This window comes from Mustela erminea, chromosome 10, assembly GCF_009829155.1.
Source record: "Mustela erminea isolate mMusErm1 chromosome 10, mMusErm1.Pri, whole genome shotgun sequence".
NCBI classification, from domain to species: domain Eukaryota; kingdom Metazoa; phylum Chordata; class Mammalia; order Carnivora; family Mustelidae; genus Mustela; species Mustela erminea.
The window spans coordinates 37715250-37735414 of NC_045623.1; the positions used below are offsets into that span (position 1 = coordinate 37715250).

Consider the following 20165-nt stretch of genomic DNA (forward strand, 5'->3'; position numbering starts at 1 on the left):
TGCTGACCTTCTTTTGTGTGTAAGTTTCTGTTTTCACTAAATATGGAAATTTTTGAACTTTTATTTAAATTTTTTTCCTACTCTGTCTTCTCCTTCCTTTCCTTCTTGGATTCTAATTAAATATATATTCAGCATTTTGATATCATCCCTCGGGTCCCTGAACCATTATTCATTCCTATTTTAATCTTTTTCCCATTTTCTTTTTTTTTTTAATTAGATAACCTAACTCTTATTTTACTCACTTTTTAAGCCCGTTCATTGAAATGTTATTTATGATAGGGAATTTTTAAGTTTTATTTCAGATATTTAATTTTCAGTTCCATAATTTACATTTTTATAGATGATGTTCTTCTGAGATTTCTTATTTGTCTATTCATCCTAAGTGTATTTTTTATTTACATTACTGAGCATATATATAATAGCTACTTTAAAATCTTTATGGGGTTAATTCTAACATCTGGGTAATCTTGAGTTTGGTCTCCATTAATTGCCTTTTCTTTTGAATATGGGAACATTTTCCTGTTCAGTAATTTTGAATTATATCTTGGACATTTTTAAATTATTTTTAATTAGCCAACATATAGTATATCATCAGTTTTTGATGTAGTGACTTTTTTTTCTTAAGGGAGCTCTACACCCAGCATGGAGCCTAATAAGGGGCTTGAACAAAAGACCCCAAGATCAAGACCTAAGCTGTGATCAAGAGTCAGATACTTAACTGACTGGGCCACCCACGTGCCCGTATTTTCTGGAACATTTAGAATGATTCATTCCAGAGACTCCCAAGTTCTGTTATATTTCTTCAAAGAGTATTTTTTGATTCATTTTGTTTTTTGATTTGGTGGATTATTCACTTTGCTGCTTTCAAACTCCAACTTCTCTCTCCTCTGTAGTAAATGACTGCTAAAATCTCTGTCCAGTTCTTTTAGGCCTCGCTAGGATGCTAGTTGTCTATCATATCAACACATACTTGAGTTGAGATTTAAGCAGAGTTTACGTGCAGAATTTGAGCTTCCTCCTCTCTTGCTTTCTCTTCCTTCACTTCCCAGCAGCTGTGGTCACTCCACATTCTACCCTCTAGTTCTCCATGCCAGTAACACTGAATGTTTCTATCCTCCTTTTTTCTTAATAATCCTACATAGCTTACTTTCTGGCTAAAAGCCACATTTAAAATAAAAAATCAGGCACTTAACTTAGGGCCATTCCTTTCTTCTACATGTAGACCTCTCCATTCTAAGTTTTACCTATTTGGGGTCTTTCTTCATTGTTTTCAGATTTTTAAAAAATATTTTGTCCTGGATTTATAGTTATCCCTATATAGATGGTTTTGATAGGAGCTACTTGGTTAATATTGGAAGTGGAAACTCTTAACTGTTCTTCTTTAACTAGTTTTCTCTGGAGTAGCTCAGAATACTTAAGAAACATTTATTTCATAACCTTTACAGTATAAAAAACATATAGTATTAACTCTGTTCTTTCTTCCTTTTTAGATAACAAGGCACACAGTTTTCATAATCCTACAATGAAAAAACACTTACAGGCTCCCTTGCTTATCCCATAAAAAGGCTTTGAAGATTATCCATATATTTACTGTAAATGGGAGAGTCATTGAATGTCTGATTTCTTGTTGAAATCAGTAGAACACAGGACAGTATAGTGGATGGCATGACACTGGACTCAGACATTGGAAGTTAAACACTGGTTCTCCCACTTATAGCTGTTTTGACTTTACGCAAATTATTTAACCTCTCTGAGCCTCACTTTTCCTGTCTTTAAAATGAGGTAACTTTTGGGGAGCACGGGTGGTGCAGTTGATTAAGCATCCAGATCTTGGTTTTGGCTCAGGTCTGACCTCAGGGTCATGAAATCAAATCCTGTGTTGGAATCTATGCTCAGCACAGAGTCTGCTTGGATTTTTCTTTCCCTCACCTTCTGCTCCCCACCCCCACCCCACATGTGCCCCCCACATGTCCACACTCTCACTCTCTCAAAAAATAAAATGAGATAACTTTTATAGTTCTATCAAATGATGATCATTATGTGCTTGGCATAGGTTCTTACTACATAGTAACCACAATAATCATTATTCTCCCAGGCATCATTATCATAATTGCTGGGTTGAAGTCATAGAGCAAGAAGTTCCACTACAAAGAATATATTTTCAATACTATCTGAAAAGCCTTAAAGGGGATTTTTATTTTGTACCAGCTTGTGCTTTACTTCTTTGTCTCTAATAAAAATAAATAGATCCATTTAGATCATTTCATAACTTTGCAAACAGCTTTTATGCACCATTAACATCATTAAAAGTTTGTATCAAGTTTGACATTGTGTACAAGTAGTTTACAAAACAAATCAAGCAGACATTCACGGTTCTGAATTTTTGCTGTATGTCTCAGTTGGTTTATTAGGCACAAAGGGAACATTTATATTGATCCTTTCTCTTAATATTGGAGCCTGGAGTGAATGGATGGCATTTAAAACAAGGCCTTAGTCAGGTGTGAGTTTGCGATTTTATATACCACTCTTTCCTTAACCAGAAAAATATAGCATTAATGGCTATAACTTAGAAAGTTTTATGTTGCTAGAAATATTTTATATCTTTACTTCCAATTTAATATCATATTTTTCTTAGTTTTTAGTTTTAATATAAAATGGTGATTTTGACCACTGTATATTTGCCAGCCTTCTCAAGGTCAATAATATAAAAAGACAAATAGCAAATAGAGAATGGCAGTATTTTCTATATCATTAAAAGTCATCAGTGTCTGGCACATGGTACATTCTCAGTAAATCTTTAAATGGGATAATCAAAGAGAATTTGGAATTTGATTTAGTTTTATATACCATTTTAGAATATCCCCCCACTTCTAAGACTCAATTTAATGGTACTGTGGATGGCATGGTGTAAAAATAGGGGAAAATAAAGGATATTAGGGATTTTTAGTCATTTCTGCTCAGCTTGGTTCTGAAACTTCTGTGCCTTACCAGGTTTTAAGGACGTAAGTTATACTTACTAACATATCACAAGATTGTTATTTTTGGAGAAAGAAACCATTTTTAATCAATATTAAAGGTATAAAAATTCTGTATCATTGTCTCTGTGTATGAGCCAGAATTAAATAGAGAATAGAGATAGCTATAAGGAACTCCTACAACTCAACTACAGCAAAGACAACTTGATGAAAAAAAAAATGAGCAAAAGGACTTGAATAAACATTTCTGCAAAGAATATAAAAATGGCCAATAAGCACATGAAAAGATGCTCAGTATCACTCACTAGACACTAGAGAAATACAAATTGAAACTACAATGAAATACCACTTCTTACCAATTAGGACAGCTGTTATTAAAGAAAAACAAAGCAAAACATATATACAGACAGAAAGTAACTGACATTGACAAAGATGTTGAAAAACTGGAGCTCTTGTACATTGCTGACAGGAATGTAAAATGGTGAGGTTACTATGGAAAACAATTTGGTGGTTCCTCAAACAGTTAAACATAGTATTGCTATGTGATTCATCAATTCCACTTTAGATTTATAACCCAAAGAATTGGAAAGCAGGGACTTAGAAACTAACACTTTTATAGTGTTTACAGGCACAGTGTTCACAATAGCCAAAAGGTAGAAAACCCAAGTGTCCACTGATGGATGAAAGGATATACAAAATATAATATATACATACAATAGAATATTATTGAACTTTAAAAATGAAGAAAGCTTTTTAAAATTTTTTATTTCAATTCCCTTAATTAACATACAGTATAATGTTAGTTTCAGGTGTAAAATTTAGTGATTCAACACTTCCATACATTACCAGGTGCCCATCACAAGTGCACTCCTTAATCCCCATCACCTGTTTAACCCATACCTCTCCCATCTCCCTTCTGGTAACCCCCAATTTGTTCTCTATAGTTTAGAATCTCTTTCTTGATTTGTCTCTCTCTCTTTTTTTTTCCCCCCACTTTGGTTGCTTGTTTTGTTTCTAAGATTCCACATATGAGTAAAATATGGTATCTGTCTTTCTCTGAGTTACTTATTTCACTTAGCATAATACTCTCTAGCTCCATCCATGTCATTGCAAATGTCAAGATTTCATTCTTTTTGAAGAATGAAATAAATATATAAATGTATATAATTTATATATATATATATATTCACACACACAAATATGTATAGGTATGTATGTGTGTGTGTGTGTGTGTGTGCATGTGCCACATTTTCTTTATCTATTTATCAGTGGATGGATACTTGGCCTGATTCCGTATCTTGGCTATTATAGGTAATGCTGTTATAAACTTTTGAATTAATATTTTTGAATTAATTTTTTTATTCTTTGGGTAAATACCTAGTAGTGTGACTGCTGGATAAAGGATAGTTCTATTTTTTACTTTTTGAGGAACCTCCATACTGTTTTTTTTTAATTAATATATAATGTATTATTTGTTTTCTGGGTACATGTCTGTGATTCATCAGTCGTATGCAGTTCACAGTGCTCACCATAGCATATACCCTTTTCACAGTGGCTGCACCAGTTTGCACCCCCACCAACACTGCAAGAGGTTTCCTCTTTCTCCACATCCTCACCAGCACCTTGTTTCCTATGTTCAGTTTTAGCCATTCTGGCTGTCACGAGAGTGAGGTAGTTATGGTAGTTTTGATTTGTGTTTCCCTGATGATAAGTGATGTTGAGCATCTTTTCATGTATTTGTTGACCATCTGTATGTCTTCTTTGAAAAATATCAATTCATTAAATGAAACAAGATGGGATAGGGAGGGAGACAAACCATAAAAGACTCTTAATCTATCTCACAAAACAAACAGGGTTCGGGGAGGGGGGAGGGCAGGGCAAGGGTGGTGGGGTTATGGACATTGGGGAGAATATGTGCTATGGTGAGTGCTGTGAAGTGTGTAAACCTGGCAATTCACAGACCTGTACCCCTGGGGCTAATAATACATTTTATGTTAATAAAAAAGTAAAAAAAAAATTTAAAAAATCGATTCATGTCTTCTGCCCATTTTTTAACTGAATTATTTGGGGTGTTGAGTTTTATAAGTTCTTTATGTATTTTATAAGTTCTTTATATATTTTGGATACTAATCCTTTATCAGATATGTCATTTGCAAATATCTTTTCCCATTCCTTAGGTTTCCTCTTAGCTTTGTTGATTGTTCCCTTTGCTGTGCAGAAACTTCTTATTTTGAAGAAGTCCCAATAGTTCATATTTGCTTTTGTTTCCTTTGCCTCAGGAGACATATCTAGAAAGATGTAACTACAGTCTGTGTCAAAGAAGTGGACTGTTACTGCGTCTGTGCTTTTCTGGGATGTTTATGGTTCTGTGTCTCACATTTCAGTCCTTAATTTATTTTTATATACGGTGTAAGAAAGTGGTCATTTCATTCTTTTGGTTGCTATCTAGTTTTCCCAATTCCATTTATTAAGGAGACTTTTTCCCATCAGATATTCTTTCCTGCTTTGTTGCAGATTAATTGACCATATAATTATGGGTTCTGGGTTTTCCATTCTGTTCCGTTGATCCACGTGGTTATTATTGTGCCAGTACCATACTGCTTTGATTACTACAGCTTTGTAATATAATTTGAGGGTCCAGAATTGTGATGCCTCCAGCTTTGCTTTTCTTTTTCAAGATTGCTTTGGGTATCTGGTCTATTTTGTGTGCTGTACAAATTTTAGGATTATTGGTTCTAGCCCTGTGAAATATGTTGTTGGTATTTTGATGTGATTGCATTAAATGTGTAGCTTGCTTTTGTATAGTATTCACATTTTAACAGTATTTGTTCTTCCAATCCATGAGCATGGAATGTCTTTCCATTACTTTTTGTCGTCTTCAATTTCTTTCACCAATCTTTTATAGTTTTCAGAGTACAGGTCCTTCACCTCTTTGGTTAGGTTTATTCCTAGGTATCCTATGTTTTTGGTATAGTTGTAAATAGGATTGATTTCTTAATTTCTCTTTCTGATGCCTCATTATTGGGGTATTGAAATACAACAGATTTCTGTATGTTGATTTTTGTGTCCTGTGACTTTACTGAACTCATTTGTCAGTTCTAGGAGTTTTTTGGTGAAAATCTTTTGTGTTTTCTATATATAGTATCATGTCATCTGCAAATAGTGAAAATTTTACTTACTCCTTGTCAATTTAGATGCCTTTTATTTCTTTGTGGTGGCTGACTGCTATGATTAGGAGTCCAGTACTGTGTTGAATAGAAGTGATGAGAGAGGACATCCCTGTCTTGTTCCTGTCCATAGAAAAAAGGCTCTCAGTTTCTCCCCATAAGGATATTAGCTGTGGATTTTTTATATATGGCCTTTATTGTGTTGAGGTTTGTTCCCTCTAAACCTACTTTGTTAGGGTTTTTATCATGAATGGATGTTGTACTTGTCAAATGCTTTTTCGGCATCTATTGCATTGATCATCTGGTTCTTATCCTTTCTTTTATTAAAGTGATGTATCATGTTGACTGATTTATGAATATTGAACCACCCTGGCAACCCGTGAATAAATCCCACTTGATGGTGGTGAATGATTTTTAAAATGTATTGTTGGTTTTGATTTGTTAGTATTATGTTGAGGATTTTTGCATCTATGTTCAGCAGAAATATTGGTCTAAAGATCCTTTTTTTTACAGTGTTTTATCTGGTTTTTGTATCAGGGTATTGCTGGCCTCACAGAATAAATTTGGAGATTTTCATTCCTTATCTATTTTTGGAATAGTTTGAGAAGAATAGGTATTAACTCTTCTTTAAGTGGAATTCAGCTGTGAAGCTACCTGGTCCTGAATGTTAGTTTTGGGGGGATTTTTTTTTAACATCTTTATTTTATTTTATTTTTTTCAGTGCTCCAAGATTCATTGTTTATGCATCACACCCAGTGCTCCATGCAATACATGCCCTTCTTAATACCCACCACCAGGCTCACCCATCCCCCCACCACCCTTCCCTCCAGAACCCTGTTTGTTTCTCAGAGTCCACAGTCTCTCAAACTTCATCTCCCCCTTTGTTTTATCCCAATTCACTTTTCCTTTCCTTTTCCTAATGTCCTCCATGTTATTCCTTATGCTCCACAAGTAAGTGAAACCTTTGGGGGACATTTTGGTTATTGATTCAATTTCTTTGCTGGTTGCTGGTCTGTTCAAGTTTTCTGTACTTTCCTGTTTTAGTTTTGATAGCTTATTTGTTTCTATGAATTTATCCATTTTTTAGATTGTCCAATTTTTTGGCATATTGTTTATATAATATTCTTTTATAAATTATTTGTATTTCTGTGGTGTTGGTTGTCATTTCTCCTTTCTCATTTGTGATTTTATTTATTTGGGCCCATTCTCTTTTTGTCTTGATAAATTTGGCTGGTATTTTTCAGTTTTACTGATTTTTTTTTTTTTTTTCAAAGAACCAGCTCCTGTTTCCATCGATCTGTTCTATTGTCTTTTTAGTTCCTATATCATTTATTTCTACTCTGATCTTTATTATTGCTTTCTTTCTGCTGGCTTTAGGCTTTGGAGCTCTTTTTCTAACTCCTTTAGGTATAAGGTTAGGGTCTTTATTTGAGATGTTTCTTCCTTCCTGAGGTAGGTCTGTATTGCTAAACACTTCCCTCTTAAGGTTTTTACTTTTACTGCATCCCAAAGGTTTTGGACCATTTTGTTTTCATTTTTATTTGTTTCCATGTCCTTTCCATTTCCTTTTGTATTCCCCGGCTGACCCATTCATTGTTTGGTAGCATGTTTTTTAACCTCCATGTATTTGACCTTTCCAAATTTCTTCTTGTAATTGACTTCTAGTCTCATAGTGTTGTGGTCAGAAAAGATGCATGGTATAACTTGAATCTTTCTCGTATTTGTGGAGACCTGTTTTGTGACCTAATACATGATCTATTCTGGAGAATGTTCCATGTGCACTTGAAAAGAATGTGTATTCTGCTGTTTTAGAATGGAATGTTCTGAATATATCTGTTAAATCCATCTGGTCTAGTGTGTCATTCAAAGCCATTGTTCCCTGTTGATTTTCTGTTTAGATCATCTATCTATTGATGTAAGTGGGGTGTTAAAAGTCTCTTACTGTTATTGTGTTATTATTGATTAATTCCTTTATCTTTGTTATCTTTTCAAATATATAGGTGCTCCCACTTTAGGTGCATAAATATTTACAATTGTTATATCTTCTTGTTGGATTATCTCCTTTATGATTATATAGTGTCCTTCCTTGCTTCTTGGTACAGTCTTTGCTCTAAAGTCTAATTTGTCCATGTAGTGTCCAAGTATTATTACTTTGGCTTTTTTTAACATCCTTTTGCATGATAAATATTTCTCTATTCCCTCACTTTTAATCTGCAGATGTCTTCAGGTCTAAAATGAGTCTCTGTAGGCAGCATATACATAGGTCTTGGTTTTGGGGTTTTTTTTTAATTCATTCTGACACTCTGTCTTTGATTCTTTAATCTATTTACATTCAAGGCAATTATTGGTAAATACATAATTATTGTCATTTTATTACTTATCTTGTAATTGTTTCTGAAGATTTTCTCTGATCCTCTCTTGCTTTCCTCTCTGTCTTCATTTGCTGATATATTGATAGTGATATATTTGAATTTCTTTATTTTTGTTCTTTGCATGAATCTTACTGGTTTTTGATATATGATTACCATTAGGTTTATAAATAACCTCTTCTGCATATAGAAGTTTGTATTAAGTTGATGGTAATTTAAGTTTGAACCCCTTTTTTCTTCTGTCCTTCCCATGTCTTAGGTATATGTTGTTATATTTTGTATCCTTTTTTGTGAGTTCCTTGACTAATTTTTTACAGAAATATTCATTTTTACTGATTTTGTGTTTCATATTGTGACTTTTGGTTTTTCACTTTCACTCAGAGTCCCTTTAAATAGTTCTTGCAGGGCTGGGTTAGTGGTCATGAATTCCTTTCATTTTCATTTATTTAGGATACTCTTTATCTCTCCTTCTATGCTGAATGATAGCCTTGCTAGGAAGAGTATTCTTGGCTTCAGATTTTTCCCATTCAATACTTTGAATACATCATGCCTCTTTCTTCCTGCTTGCCAAATTTCTGTTGAGAAATCTACTGCTGGCCTTATGGATTTTCCCTTGTAATTTAAATTGGACTTCTTCTGTCTTGCTGCTTTTAAGATTTTTTAATTTATTACTAAATTTTGCAATTTAGTAACTGTCTTGGTGTGGGCCTGCTTTTTTTGATTTTGATGGGGGTTCTCTGTGCCTCCTAGATCTGGATGTCTGTTTCCTACTCCAGATTAGGGAAGTTTTCAGCTATTATTTCTCCAAATAAATTTTCTGCACCCTTTTCTCTCTCTTCTTTTTCTGGGACTCCTGTAATACAAATGTTATTTATTTGATGGAGTCACTGAATTCCATAACTGTATGCTTGTTTTGCATAATTCTTTCTCTCTTTTGTTCAACTTCATTGCTTTCCATTATTTTGTCTTCTAGGGCATTAACTTGTTCCTCTGCTTCTTCCAAAGTGATATTCATTGCATCAAGTATGTTTCTAGTCTCATTTATTGCACTCTTCATCTCTGATTCATTTTTTTTTAACTTTATCTCTGTGATAAGGGTCTCACTGATGTCTTCCATTCTTTTCTCAAGTCCAGTGAGTATCCTTATGATCATTGCTTTAAGTTCTCCATCAGGAATGTTACTTATATATGTTTTGCTTAGATCTGATGCCATGACTTTATCTTGTTCTTTCATCTGCGATAAATTCCTATGTCTTCTCATTTTGTCTAAATCTCTGCCTTCTTCTCTGTATTAGAAAAGCCAGTTATGTCATCTGTTTCTGAAAGTAATGACCTTATGAAAAAGAACTCATGTAGTACCCGAGCCTGGCACTTCAGGGAGTTTCTCCAGTGTGTGCTGTATGTCCTCTGCTGTGCTTTGGCTGCTCTATCCTTCAGGCCAGCCATCTGCAGAGGCCCCTTTTGTCTAATGTGGACAGTGTTTGGTTCTTTGCCTGAATGTGGTGAGTTTTAACTAGGTATGCTCTGGTCTGCTTGTGAAATGAGACCAGAACTGAGGCTCTGCCAGACTCTCTGGTTGGGAGATGTGGTATGAACAGAGATATGTGCTGTCGTGCTGGGACTGAGGCAGGCATGACTGAGAAAGGCAGTCAGTTCCACCAGAGTGCTGTGTGGGGGGTTTAGTGTAAACATATCATTAGGCAGCAAGTGCCAGCATTGCACTGCTTCCCGCAGATGACGCTGTATTTATACTGGGGGCAGGGGAGGGAAATGGTGTTGGCTAGCTTCTTTGTTCCCCTAGAGGTATCCTTGAATACTGCCTCTCAGGGATCTGCTCTATAAAGAATGTATAATCTCCTCTACTGTGTACCCCCAAGCACTCTTCAGATTGTTGTTTCCATGTTGTATACTCCCAGGTTGTTTGCCTGCCTTCTGTCCAAGAGCAGCACAGTGCCTTTTAGGCTCTATCCCAGCCAAGCCTGCTAGACTTTTAAACTAGGATTTGAGCCCCACTGGTTGCAAGAACTCACAGAAATCAGCCCTTCTCATTTTCCAAGCCAATAGCTATGGGGAATCATTCTCTTTGTGCAGTCCACTGTGTACTCCTCTGTCTCACCCTTCTCCACAACCATAGTTCCTTCCCTTTCACAGCAGTCAAGACTTGCTTCCCCACTAAATCATGTCTCTGCATTTCCTACCTTCAGTGTTGCTTCTTTTCTCCCTTTAGTTGTGGAGTTTGTTCTGTCAGTATTCAGGTCAATTTCTGGGATATTTAGGATGATGTGATAGTGACCTTGTTGTATTTGGGGTCAAGGGGAGTCTGGGATCCTCCTATTCTACTGACATCTTCCTCCTCTCCAATATTGGTGAAACTTGAAGACATCATGCCAAGTGAAATAAGCCAGACACAAAAGAAAAAATGTAGCATAACTCTACTTACTTAGGGCACCTAGAGTAGTCAAATTAGAGGGAGAATGCAGAATGGTGGTTGCCAGGGGAACCACGAAGGGGGAAAGGGTGTTATTTAATGGGTATGGAATTTCAGTCTGGGAAGATGAAAAGTTCTGAAAATAGATAGTGATGATAGTAGTGTAATAATGCAAAGGTACTTAATGCCATAAAACTACACATTTGAACTCTGTTAAAATTGTGTATTTTATGTTATGTATATTTTACCACAAAAAGAAAAGAGAGAATAGAGGTAGACAGAAAAATTAAGTAGGAGGATTATAAAGGAAAGCTGAAATAAGGAAAGTAAAATATTTTCAAGCATCACTTTTTCTTCAGATTTTGCCTTTGTTTATTCAGGGTTTACAAGGACCCCCTGGGAGTACAGGAGAAAGAGGACTTGAAGGAGAACCAGTAAGTTTATCTTTATACATTTCTAATTATGTTTTTCTCATAATATACATTTACTTTTCTGTTATTTCCCCCTTGTGCTGTGACTGGTACATTTTTGAAAGCAACATTTATCATGGACACCTCATTATACAGAAAATATTTTGCTGGAAATATAGTTTTAGTACCTTCCGGATCTCATATAGTCAGATTTGGTCCTGTTTTTCTGGAACTGCTAAGATTTTACCCGTTTCTATTTTCAACAATGATAGCTCTGTTTTATTGGCTTGCAGAAATTTTCTTTGTGAATGGCTTGCTGTTCTTAAATGACTATATTATACTGTCACAGACACACAGAATCATATTTTTGAGGTCAACTCTGTAATAAAATACCTCACAAAAGAGCCAAACTCTACATCTGATGGGTCTAAATATACAAACATAGAAATTCTGGTATATCAATAATGAAAAACTTACATCATGATTTTATAAATGTGATTCAATTATAAAATTTCCATGGAAAATGATTATGAAAAGGAAAGATTTTTGTCACACCAACTTTCTAACAACTTATTCTTTATTGCCTATGAAGTCATTCTTTGGGTTAATGGTATCAGATGTAATATGCTATAACATGCTTGTAAGATTTATAATACAATATAGTCTTTCAAACTCTAATGGGTTGATCTTATCTATTAATTGACCCAAAGGTTTACAGGTGGCCTTTACATAATTCATTTAGCTTGTAGCAAGTGGAAAATGTAACAAAGAGGTATTCTTACCAAATGGTAAGAATTTCCTCCTTTAACCTATGGTATAAACTCTCCAAGCAATAATTAAAGATTAGACTGTATATCTAATTCTTTCCAAATGAAGAATTTTAGATATGGTATTGATTTTATTAAACTGAACTCCTTTTGGTTCTCTCCCTGTTTTATACCTCTTGCCATCCCAATCCTAATATTTATTTGACCAAAAATAATGCAACTTTATTTAGCATTATTTACTTAAATATCTCTTTGAAAAAATTTCTAGCTCTTTGAAGTTAGAGACCATTTCTCTCATCTTTGCAATCCTGTCTGGTGTAATGCATAGCATCTTGGATCTACTTAGTGTTCAGGTTGTTAAACTGAATTGACAAAAGGTTATATACAAAAAGCATAATTGCTTAGCCAGTAATATTAGATGAAGTGAAATGCAATGGAAGTTAACTTAATCTTAGTGAGGAACACATTTCAGTAAAATATGTCAAAAGATCTAGGTCATCAGCAAAGACAATATCAGGCTTTAAATAAGAAAAGATTTGTTACTGTAGGCATAAACAACTAAATAGTTTAACAGCACCTAAAAATTAACATTCAAGTCACTGGGGTCAGTGGGGCTGGAAAATAAAATATAAATCAGTTCGTAATGGATATCATGGGCTTTGTTTCATATATTTGAGCTGCCTGGTTAAATTAAAGAAAAGAAGTAAATTGGTAAAATGAAGGACACAGAAATGATGTTGAAACATATTTATACTTTGAGAATAATAAAATAGAGAGGACTACATCTTTTCTATAGTCAGCATCTATTAGAGTTGTCTCTTTCTCCCCAATTTTTCAAAATTAGTTTGCTCATAGCAATGCAAATACTGGGATTTAGATAGTTGGCCATTCATTCAATCAACAAATATTTATTAAGTACCTGCATTGGAATGTACTGGTTAAGTATGGAGGTTTCAGTCTAATGATAGAAATATATACTAATTGAATTATCATGGAGATAAATGGAAAATTACAAACTAAGATAAATGCTGTGAAGTATAGGAATTCAATTCTAAAAGAATGTATAACAGAGAAACTATACTTAGGAAAGTCTTCCAGAGGAGAAGCATTTGAGCTAGGATATGAAGGATGAATAGTAGTTACTTAGGCAAAGATGGGGAGAGGTTATTTCAGAGAGAAGTCATGAACTGAGAGGAAGTTCCACATATTTATTTGAAGATCTAAAAGAAGGCTAGCACAGCAATGGCACAGAGAGTCAGGTGGGAAGTAAGTGTAAGATGAGGTTGGAAAAGGAAGCAGGGGCAACACAGGTAGTTTTGTGGGCCCTAATCCCAAGGATTTGTATTTTTATCATAAAAACAAAAGGATATTGTTAAAGAGATAGTACTAGTTTTATGATCATATTATTGTTTTGTAGAGATCATTCAAATTGGAAAGGACTAAGAGTGGATAAGCCCTGCTTTCTGTTGTGATCCAATTAAGAGATGGTAGAATGTTTTTGATTAACAGAGAAAAGAAGTGGATAGATATAAAAGATTCAAAAGGAGTATAAAATCAAGAGGAGATTGATTTCTATATGTAAAGTGATTCCTAAATTTTTGGCTGATCCAAATAAATATTTTTGGTATCTTTAAACATTGAACACTGCCTTTAAAGAGGAATATGAGGGGAATGCTGTAGTTTCTAAAAAATCAATTCTTGATAAATTTGCTTTACACTCTACCCTCCAGTTTAAAAATTATTTTCTAGGTACACTTCCTTAGTTGAAGTGTTAGAAGTCACTTCCACTTACCTTCAAAGATCAGCAGGATTCTCACATTAATTAAAAGTATGTGATAAACCCAGACATTAAATTACTTACGAAGATATAAAAAATAGCAATCGTTCTAGAAGCAAAAGATAAAAGATCAGTGTCTCATTACAATTTTGACAGTGCTAAAATCAGACAAAAATAGCACCCGCAGATAAAACTAAAGATAAATACCCAAAAAATCAAGTAAAATTAAAATACACGTATAAAGAATTAAGTGAATGAAATGAAAGAAAAATAAGATACCTGGGAATAAACCTAACCAAAGAGGTAAAGGTTCTGTACTCAAGGAACTACAGAACACTCATGAAAGAAATTGAAGAAGACACAAAAAGATGGAAGACCATTCCATGCTCTTGGATTGGAAGAATAAACATTGTTAAAATGTCTATACTGCCTAGAGCAATCTATACTTTTAATGCTATTCCGATCAAAATTCCACCAGTATTCTTCAAAGAGCTGGAGCAAATAATCCAAAAATTTGTATGGAATCAGAAGAGACCCCGAATCGCTAAGGAAATGTTGAAAAACAAAAATAAAACTGGGGGCATCACGTTACCTGATTTCAAGCTTTACTACAAAGCTGTGATCATCAAGACAGCATGGTACTGGCATAAAAACAGACACATAGACCAGTGGAACAGAATAGAGAGCCCAGATATGGACCCTCAACTCTATGGTCAATTAATCTTCGACAAAACAGGAAAAAATATACAGTGGAAAAAAGACAGTCTCTTCAATAAATGGTGCTGGGAAAACTGGGCAGCTATATGTAGAAGAATGAAACTCGACCATTCTCTTACACCGTACACAAAGATAAACTCAAAATGGATAAAAGACCTCAACATGAGACAGGAATCCATCAGAATCCTAGAGGAGAACATAGGCAATAATCTCTTCGATATCAGCCACAGCAACTTCTTTCAAGATATGTCTCCAAAGGCAAAGGAAACAAAAGCGAAGATGAACTTTTGGGACTTCATCAAAATCAAAAGCTTCTGCACAGCAAAGGAAACAGTCAAGAAAACAAAGAGGCAACCCATGGAATGGGAGAAGATATTTGCAAACGACAGTACAGACAAAAGGTTGATATCCAGGATCTATAATGAACTCCTCAAACTCAACACACACAAAACAGACAATCATATCAAAAAATGGGCAGAAGATATGGACAGACACTTCTCTAATGAAGACATACAAATGGCTTTCAGACACATGAAATAATGTTCATCATCACTAGCCCTCAGGGAGATTCAAATTTAAACTACATTGAGATATCACCTTACACCAGTTAGAATGGCCAAAATTAGCAAGACAGGAAACAACATGTGTTGGAGAGGATGTGGAGAAAGGGGAACCCTCTTACACTGATGGCGGGAATGCAGGTTGGTGCAGCCTCTTTGGAGAACAGTGTGGAGATTCCTCAAGAAATTAAAAATAGAACTTCCCTATGACTCTGCCATTGCACTCCTGGGTATTTACCCCAAAGATACAGATGTAGTGAAAAGAAGAGCCATCTCTACCCCCAATGTTTACAGCAGCAATGGCCACGATCACCAAACTGTGGAAAGAACCAAGATGCCCTTCAACGGACGAATGGATAAGGAAGATATGGTCCATATACACTATGGAGTATTATGCCTCCATCAGAAAGGACGAATACCCAACTTTCGTAGCAACATGGACGGGACTGGAAGAGATTATGCTGAGTGAAATAAGTCAAGCAGAGAGAGTCAGTTATCATATGGTTTCACTTATTTGTGGAGCATAACAAAAAGCATGGAGGACATGAGGAGTTAGAGAGAAGGGGGTTGGAGTAAATTGGAAGGGGAGGTGAATCATGAGAGACTATGGACTCTGAAAAACAATCTGAGGGGTTTGAAGGTGGCGGGGGGGTGGGAGATCGGGGTACCAGGTGGTGGGTATTATAGAGGGCACGGATTGCATGGAGCACTGGGTGTGGTGAAAAAATAATGAGGACTGTTATGCTGAAAATAAATAAATGAAAAAAAAAAGAAAAATGAAGTATAAGAAGAATTACAAAAAGACAAAAATTACTTAATATTAAGAAACCCATAATATAACATATTACAGATATAGTATGGAAAATGCTAAAAACACATACTCAATAAAATTTAACTATTTTTGTTTTGTTAAAAATTGTAGTAAAATAGTTTCTGGTCTTAATTGTAAGGAGCTTGGAAGCTGTCATCCCCCTTCTTACAACAAAGAAAAAGCTGAGCAAACTGAAAATCAACAACTCTTTTTAGATCATTGAGGTCAGAGAACCAACTGTTGCCTGAAAACTTGGGAGACAGACAGGAAGATGTAGAGAACCACATCTTACCGCAAGGAGAAGGCCATAACTGAATGGTAGGAACACATTTAACTATAATTATATTTGTCAATATAAAGTTGGAAAATTGCTTACGACACAATTTAGACTATCATAAATATTAAAAAACCAAGAGGGAACCCCATCCAAGGCAAGACCCCACATGTCTCTGAGTTTTACCACTAGGGGACCTGGTAGGTTCTCTCTGTAAAGTTCAGGGACATACCTGTTTTTTCTTCTAGCAGTGGGTTGGGAAAAGTAACCATTTTGAAATACACTCAGAACATTCTGCTCTCCTTAACAAAGCTTGCCCTCAAGGGAAATCGGTTTATCTGAGACTAACTGATTTGGGTTTTTGCCAAAGCAAAAAGTTACTGAACTTGGAAGAGCAATTCTCCAACCCTAGATGCTTCTAGTCTCGGACATGGGGGAAAGAAAATACGCCCACTCAGGCTCACAGAAAGACTGAGACCTAATTATAAAACTATAGAGTGATTCTACCCCTCTTGAAACTTACCATCAGATGAATAGGGCTCCTGTATAACCGTTGGGGATTACAGCTAAAAGAACTGCAGACCCAAACCCTATTTAAGACATCTCTGGGAAAGCCTGAAGACAACAGGCAAGACAAAAACAATGACACTAGCAGGAAATTTAGCTCTGACACCATAGTGCAGCAAACAGTAAACACAGCCTAGTTCCCAAACAGGTAACTTGAAGCCTTATACTACTGAAGGCCTATTTACCTCAGACCCTTTTACCTTATATACCATGTTTGACTTTCAACAAAAACATTACAGGGCATGCTAAAAGGGGAAAAACAGTCTGAAGAGACAAAGCAAGCATCAGGAACAGACTCAGATATAGCAGAGATTTTGAAATTTCAGACTGGGAATTTAAAAGTGAAGTAGAAATAAACTTTCCCAAACAAGCAAAAACTGACAGAATTTGTCACTAGTAGACCAGCCTTATAAAAAATGTTAAATGAAATTCTTCAGAGAGAAAAAAAGTGATATAGATGAGAATCTAGGAGAGAAGAAAGGAAGAACTTTAGAAGGAATACATAAAAGTAATATCAAATCTTTTTTTTCTTAATTATTAGAATAGGTAGTCTGTGCAAAATAATCACAGCAATGTATTTAATCTCATACCTTATGGATAAATATAGTGATTTAACTTGGATTAACTATAAATATACATTACAAACTCTGTAGAAACCACTAAAATTCTTTTAAAAGAAGTGTAAATGATATGATAAAATAATAGAAAATGGAATCAATTAAAATTCACAGTTAAAAAAGAGCAGAGGACAAAGAAAAAAAAAAAAGGAAATGAGCAACAAATAAAAAACAGTAACAAAGATAGTAGGTATTTTCACTATGTGGAAAACCCCAAACAATTGACCAATAAAAACCCACTCCTGGAACTAATAAGCAATTACAACAAGGTTACAGGATCAGGATACAAGACTGATAGACGAAAGTCAGTTGATTTCCTATATATCAGCAATAAGCAATTAGAATCTGAAATTTAAAACACAACAGCATTTACATTAGCATCAAAAATTTAAAAAGATATAGGTATGAATCTAACAAAATTTACACATAATATATGTGAGGAAAACTACAAAACTGATTAAAGAAATAAAAGAAGATCTAAATAAATGGAGAGATATTTTGTGTTAATGGACAGGTAGAGTAAATATTGTTAGGGTGTCACAACTATAGATCCAATGCAATTCCAGTCAGAATATTAGCAAGTTACTTTGTGGATATTGATAACAAAATTCTAAAGTTCTTATGGAAAGGCAAAAGGCCCAGAAGAGCCAACAAATATTGAAGAAGGACAAAGTCAGAGGACTGACATTATCCAACTTGAAGAACTTAATATAACACTATAGTATTACAGACAGCATAGTAGGAATAGACAAATAGATAATTTGAGCAGAATGGTGAGCCCAGAAATAGAAGTCTACAAATATAGTCAGCTGATCTTTGACAAAGTTGCCAAGGCAACACTTTTCAACAGCTAGTTCTAATACAGCTAGGTATTCATGTAAAAACAAAAGCAAATCCAAAAAACAAGGATCTAGACAAAGACTTTGTACCTTTCAAAAAAATTATCTCAAGATGGATTATAAACCTAAATTAAAATGTATAGCTGAAACTTCTATACCACTGACCCTGGATTTGATAATGACTTTTTTATATACAACATCAAAAGCATGATTCATGAATGGAAAACTGATAAGTTGGATTTCATTAAAATTAAAAACTTCCGCTCTGTGAAAGACATGTTAAGAGATTGAAAGACATGTGACAGCCTGGGAGAAAACATTTGCAAAACGCTTACCTAATAAAGGACTTGTATGCAACATACAGAAAGTGTCGGGGTCACGCCCCTAAGATGGCGCCGGCTACATAGCCTGAGCAGCACGGACAGCCTAAAAAACATCCGCCCTGGCCACATGTGACCTCGTGCTCGTCACATGAACACCGCATGCCACCACTGCCTACGAGCCCCAGATACCTCCTATTCATGTGAACACCTCTGTGATTGGCTGTTATGTCCTATATAAGGCAAGAGAACTTACCCGCAGGGGAAGGAGAAAGATCCACCAGGGAATAAACAAGAGCTTGTGCATCGACCTGTGTGTGTGTTGGTGTTGCGTCATCTCTGCAGGCAGGGAGAGTGCGACAAGAAAGAATTCTTAAAAGTTAACAGTAAAAAAACAAACCAACCATTTAAAAAATGGGCAACAGATCTGAATGGACAATACACCAAAGACCTACAATGGCAAAGAAGCATAAGGAAATATGTTTATCATCATATGTCATTAGGGAGAATTGCAAATTAAAACAATAACACCGTTACACACTTGTATGAATGGCTAAAAGCACCGACAATACCAAATGTTAGCAAAATTCCGGTTAGAATAACAGGAGTTCACATTCATTGTTGGTAGTAATACAGACTGTAAATGGTACAGCAACTTTGTAACACAGTTTGGCAGTTGTTTACAAAGTTGAACACATTCTTAACATTATGATCCAGTAATCATGCTCCTTGGTATTTACCAAAATGAGTGGAAAACTTAATGCCTACACGAGAACCTGCACATGAATGTTTATAGCAGCTTCATTCATAGTTCCCCAAAGTAGAAGCAACTGATATGTCCTCAGAAGTTAAATAATAAAAAAAGTGTAGTGTATCCATACAATGAAATATTACTCATCAATAAAAAGAGCTATTAAGCCACAAAAAGACAGAGGAAGTGCATCCTGATAAGTGAAAAAACTCAATCTGAAAAGTCTAAATACCAAATGATTCCAACTACATGACATTCTGGAAAAGGCGAAACTATAGACAGTAAAAAACAACAGTGGTTGCCAGGTGTTGAGGGTAGAGGACCAGGGATGAATAGGTAGAAAATGGAAATTTGGGAGACGTGAAACTATTTTATATGGTGCTGTAGTGATGGATACATGATATTATGCATTTCTCAAAACTCACACAACTGTGTCTGTGTTCACACAGAGTAAACCCTAATGTAAACTATGGACTTTAAGTAGTAATAGTACTTTAAGTGGTAATGGTGCACAATATCAATTAATCAGTTGTAACAAATGTACCACACTAATGCAAGATGTTAATAATAATAGGGAAAACTGGACAAGGGTGGTATATGGGAACTCTGTACGTTTTGTTCAATTTTTCTGTAAATCTAAAACTTTTCTAAGAAATTAAGTTTGTTAATTGAAATGAAACATTCTGGTAATGTCAAACATAGTTGTGTAATAAAATAAAGTAGCTTATCTTGTATCTGCACCCAACCTACTAGGAAATCCGGAAACACTAGAAGCATAGGAACCACAGTAAAACATTGCCAACTGTCACTATATCG

The 20165-nt window shown here is 35.1% G+C and overlaps 1 protein-coding gene across 7 annotated transcripts in view; it reads left to right on the forward strand.

Moving 5' to 3' along the window:
• COL24A1 (collagen type XXIV alpha 1 chain) overlaps nt 1-20165 on the forward strand; it is a 412730-nt gene that overhangs the window by 253734 nt on the left and 138831 nt on the right. For all 7 annotated transcript variants that reach the window (XM_032302395.1, XM_032302400.1, XM_032302399.1 and 4 more), the window contains one exon: nt 11320-11373. In XM_032302395.1, the coding sequence (XP_032158286.1) occupies nt 11320-11373 (54 nt within the window). The remainder of the gene's footprint in view (nt 1-11319; nt 11374-20165) is intronic.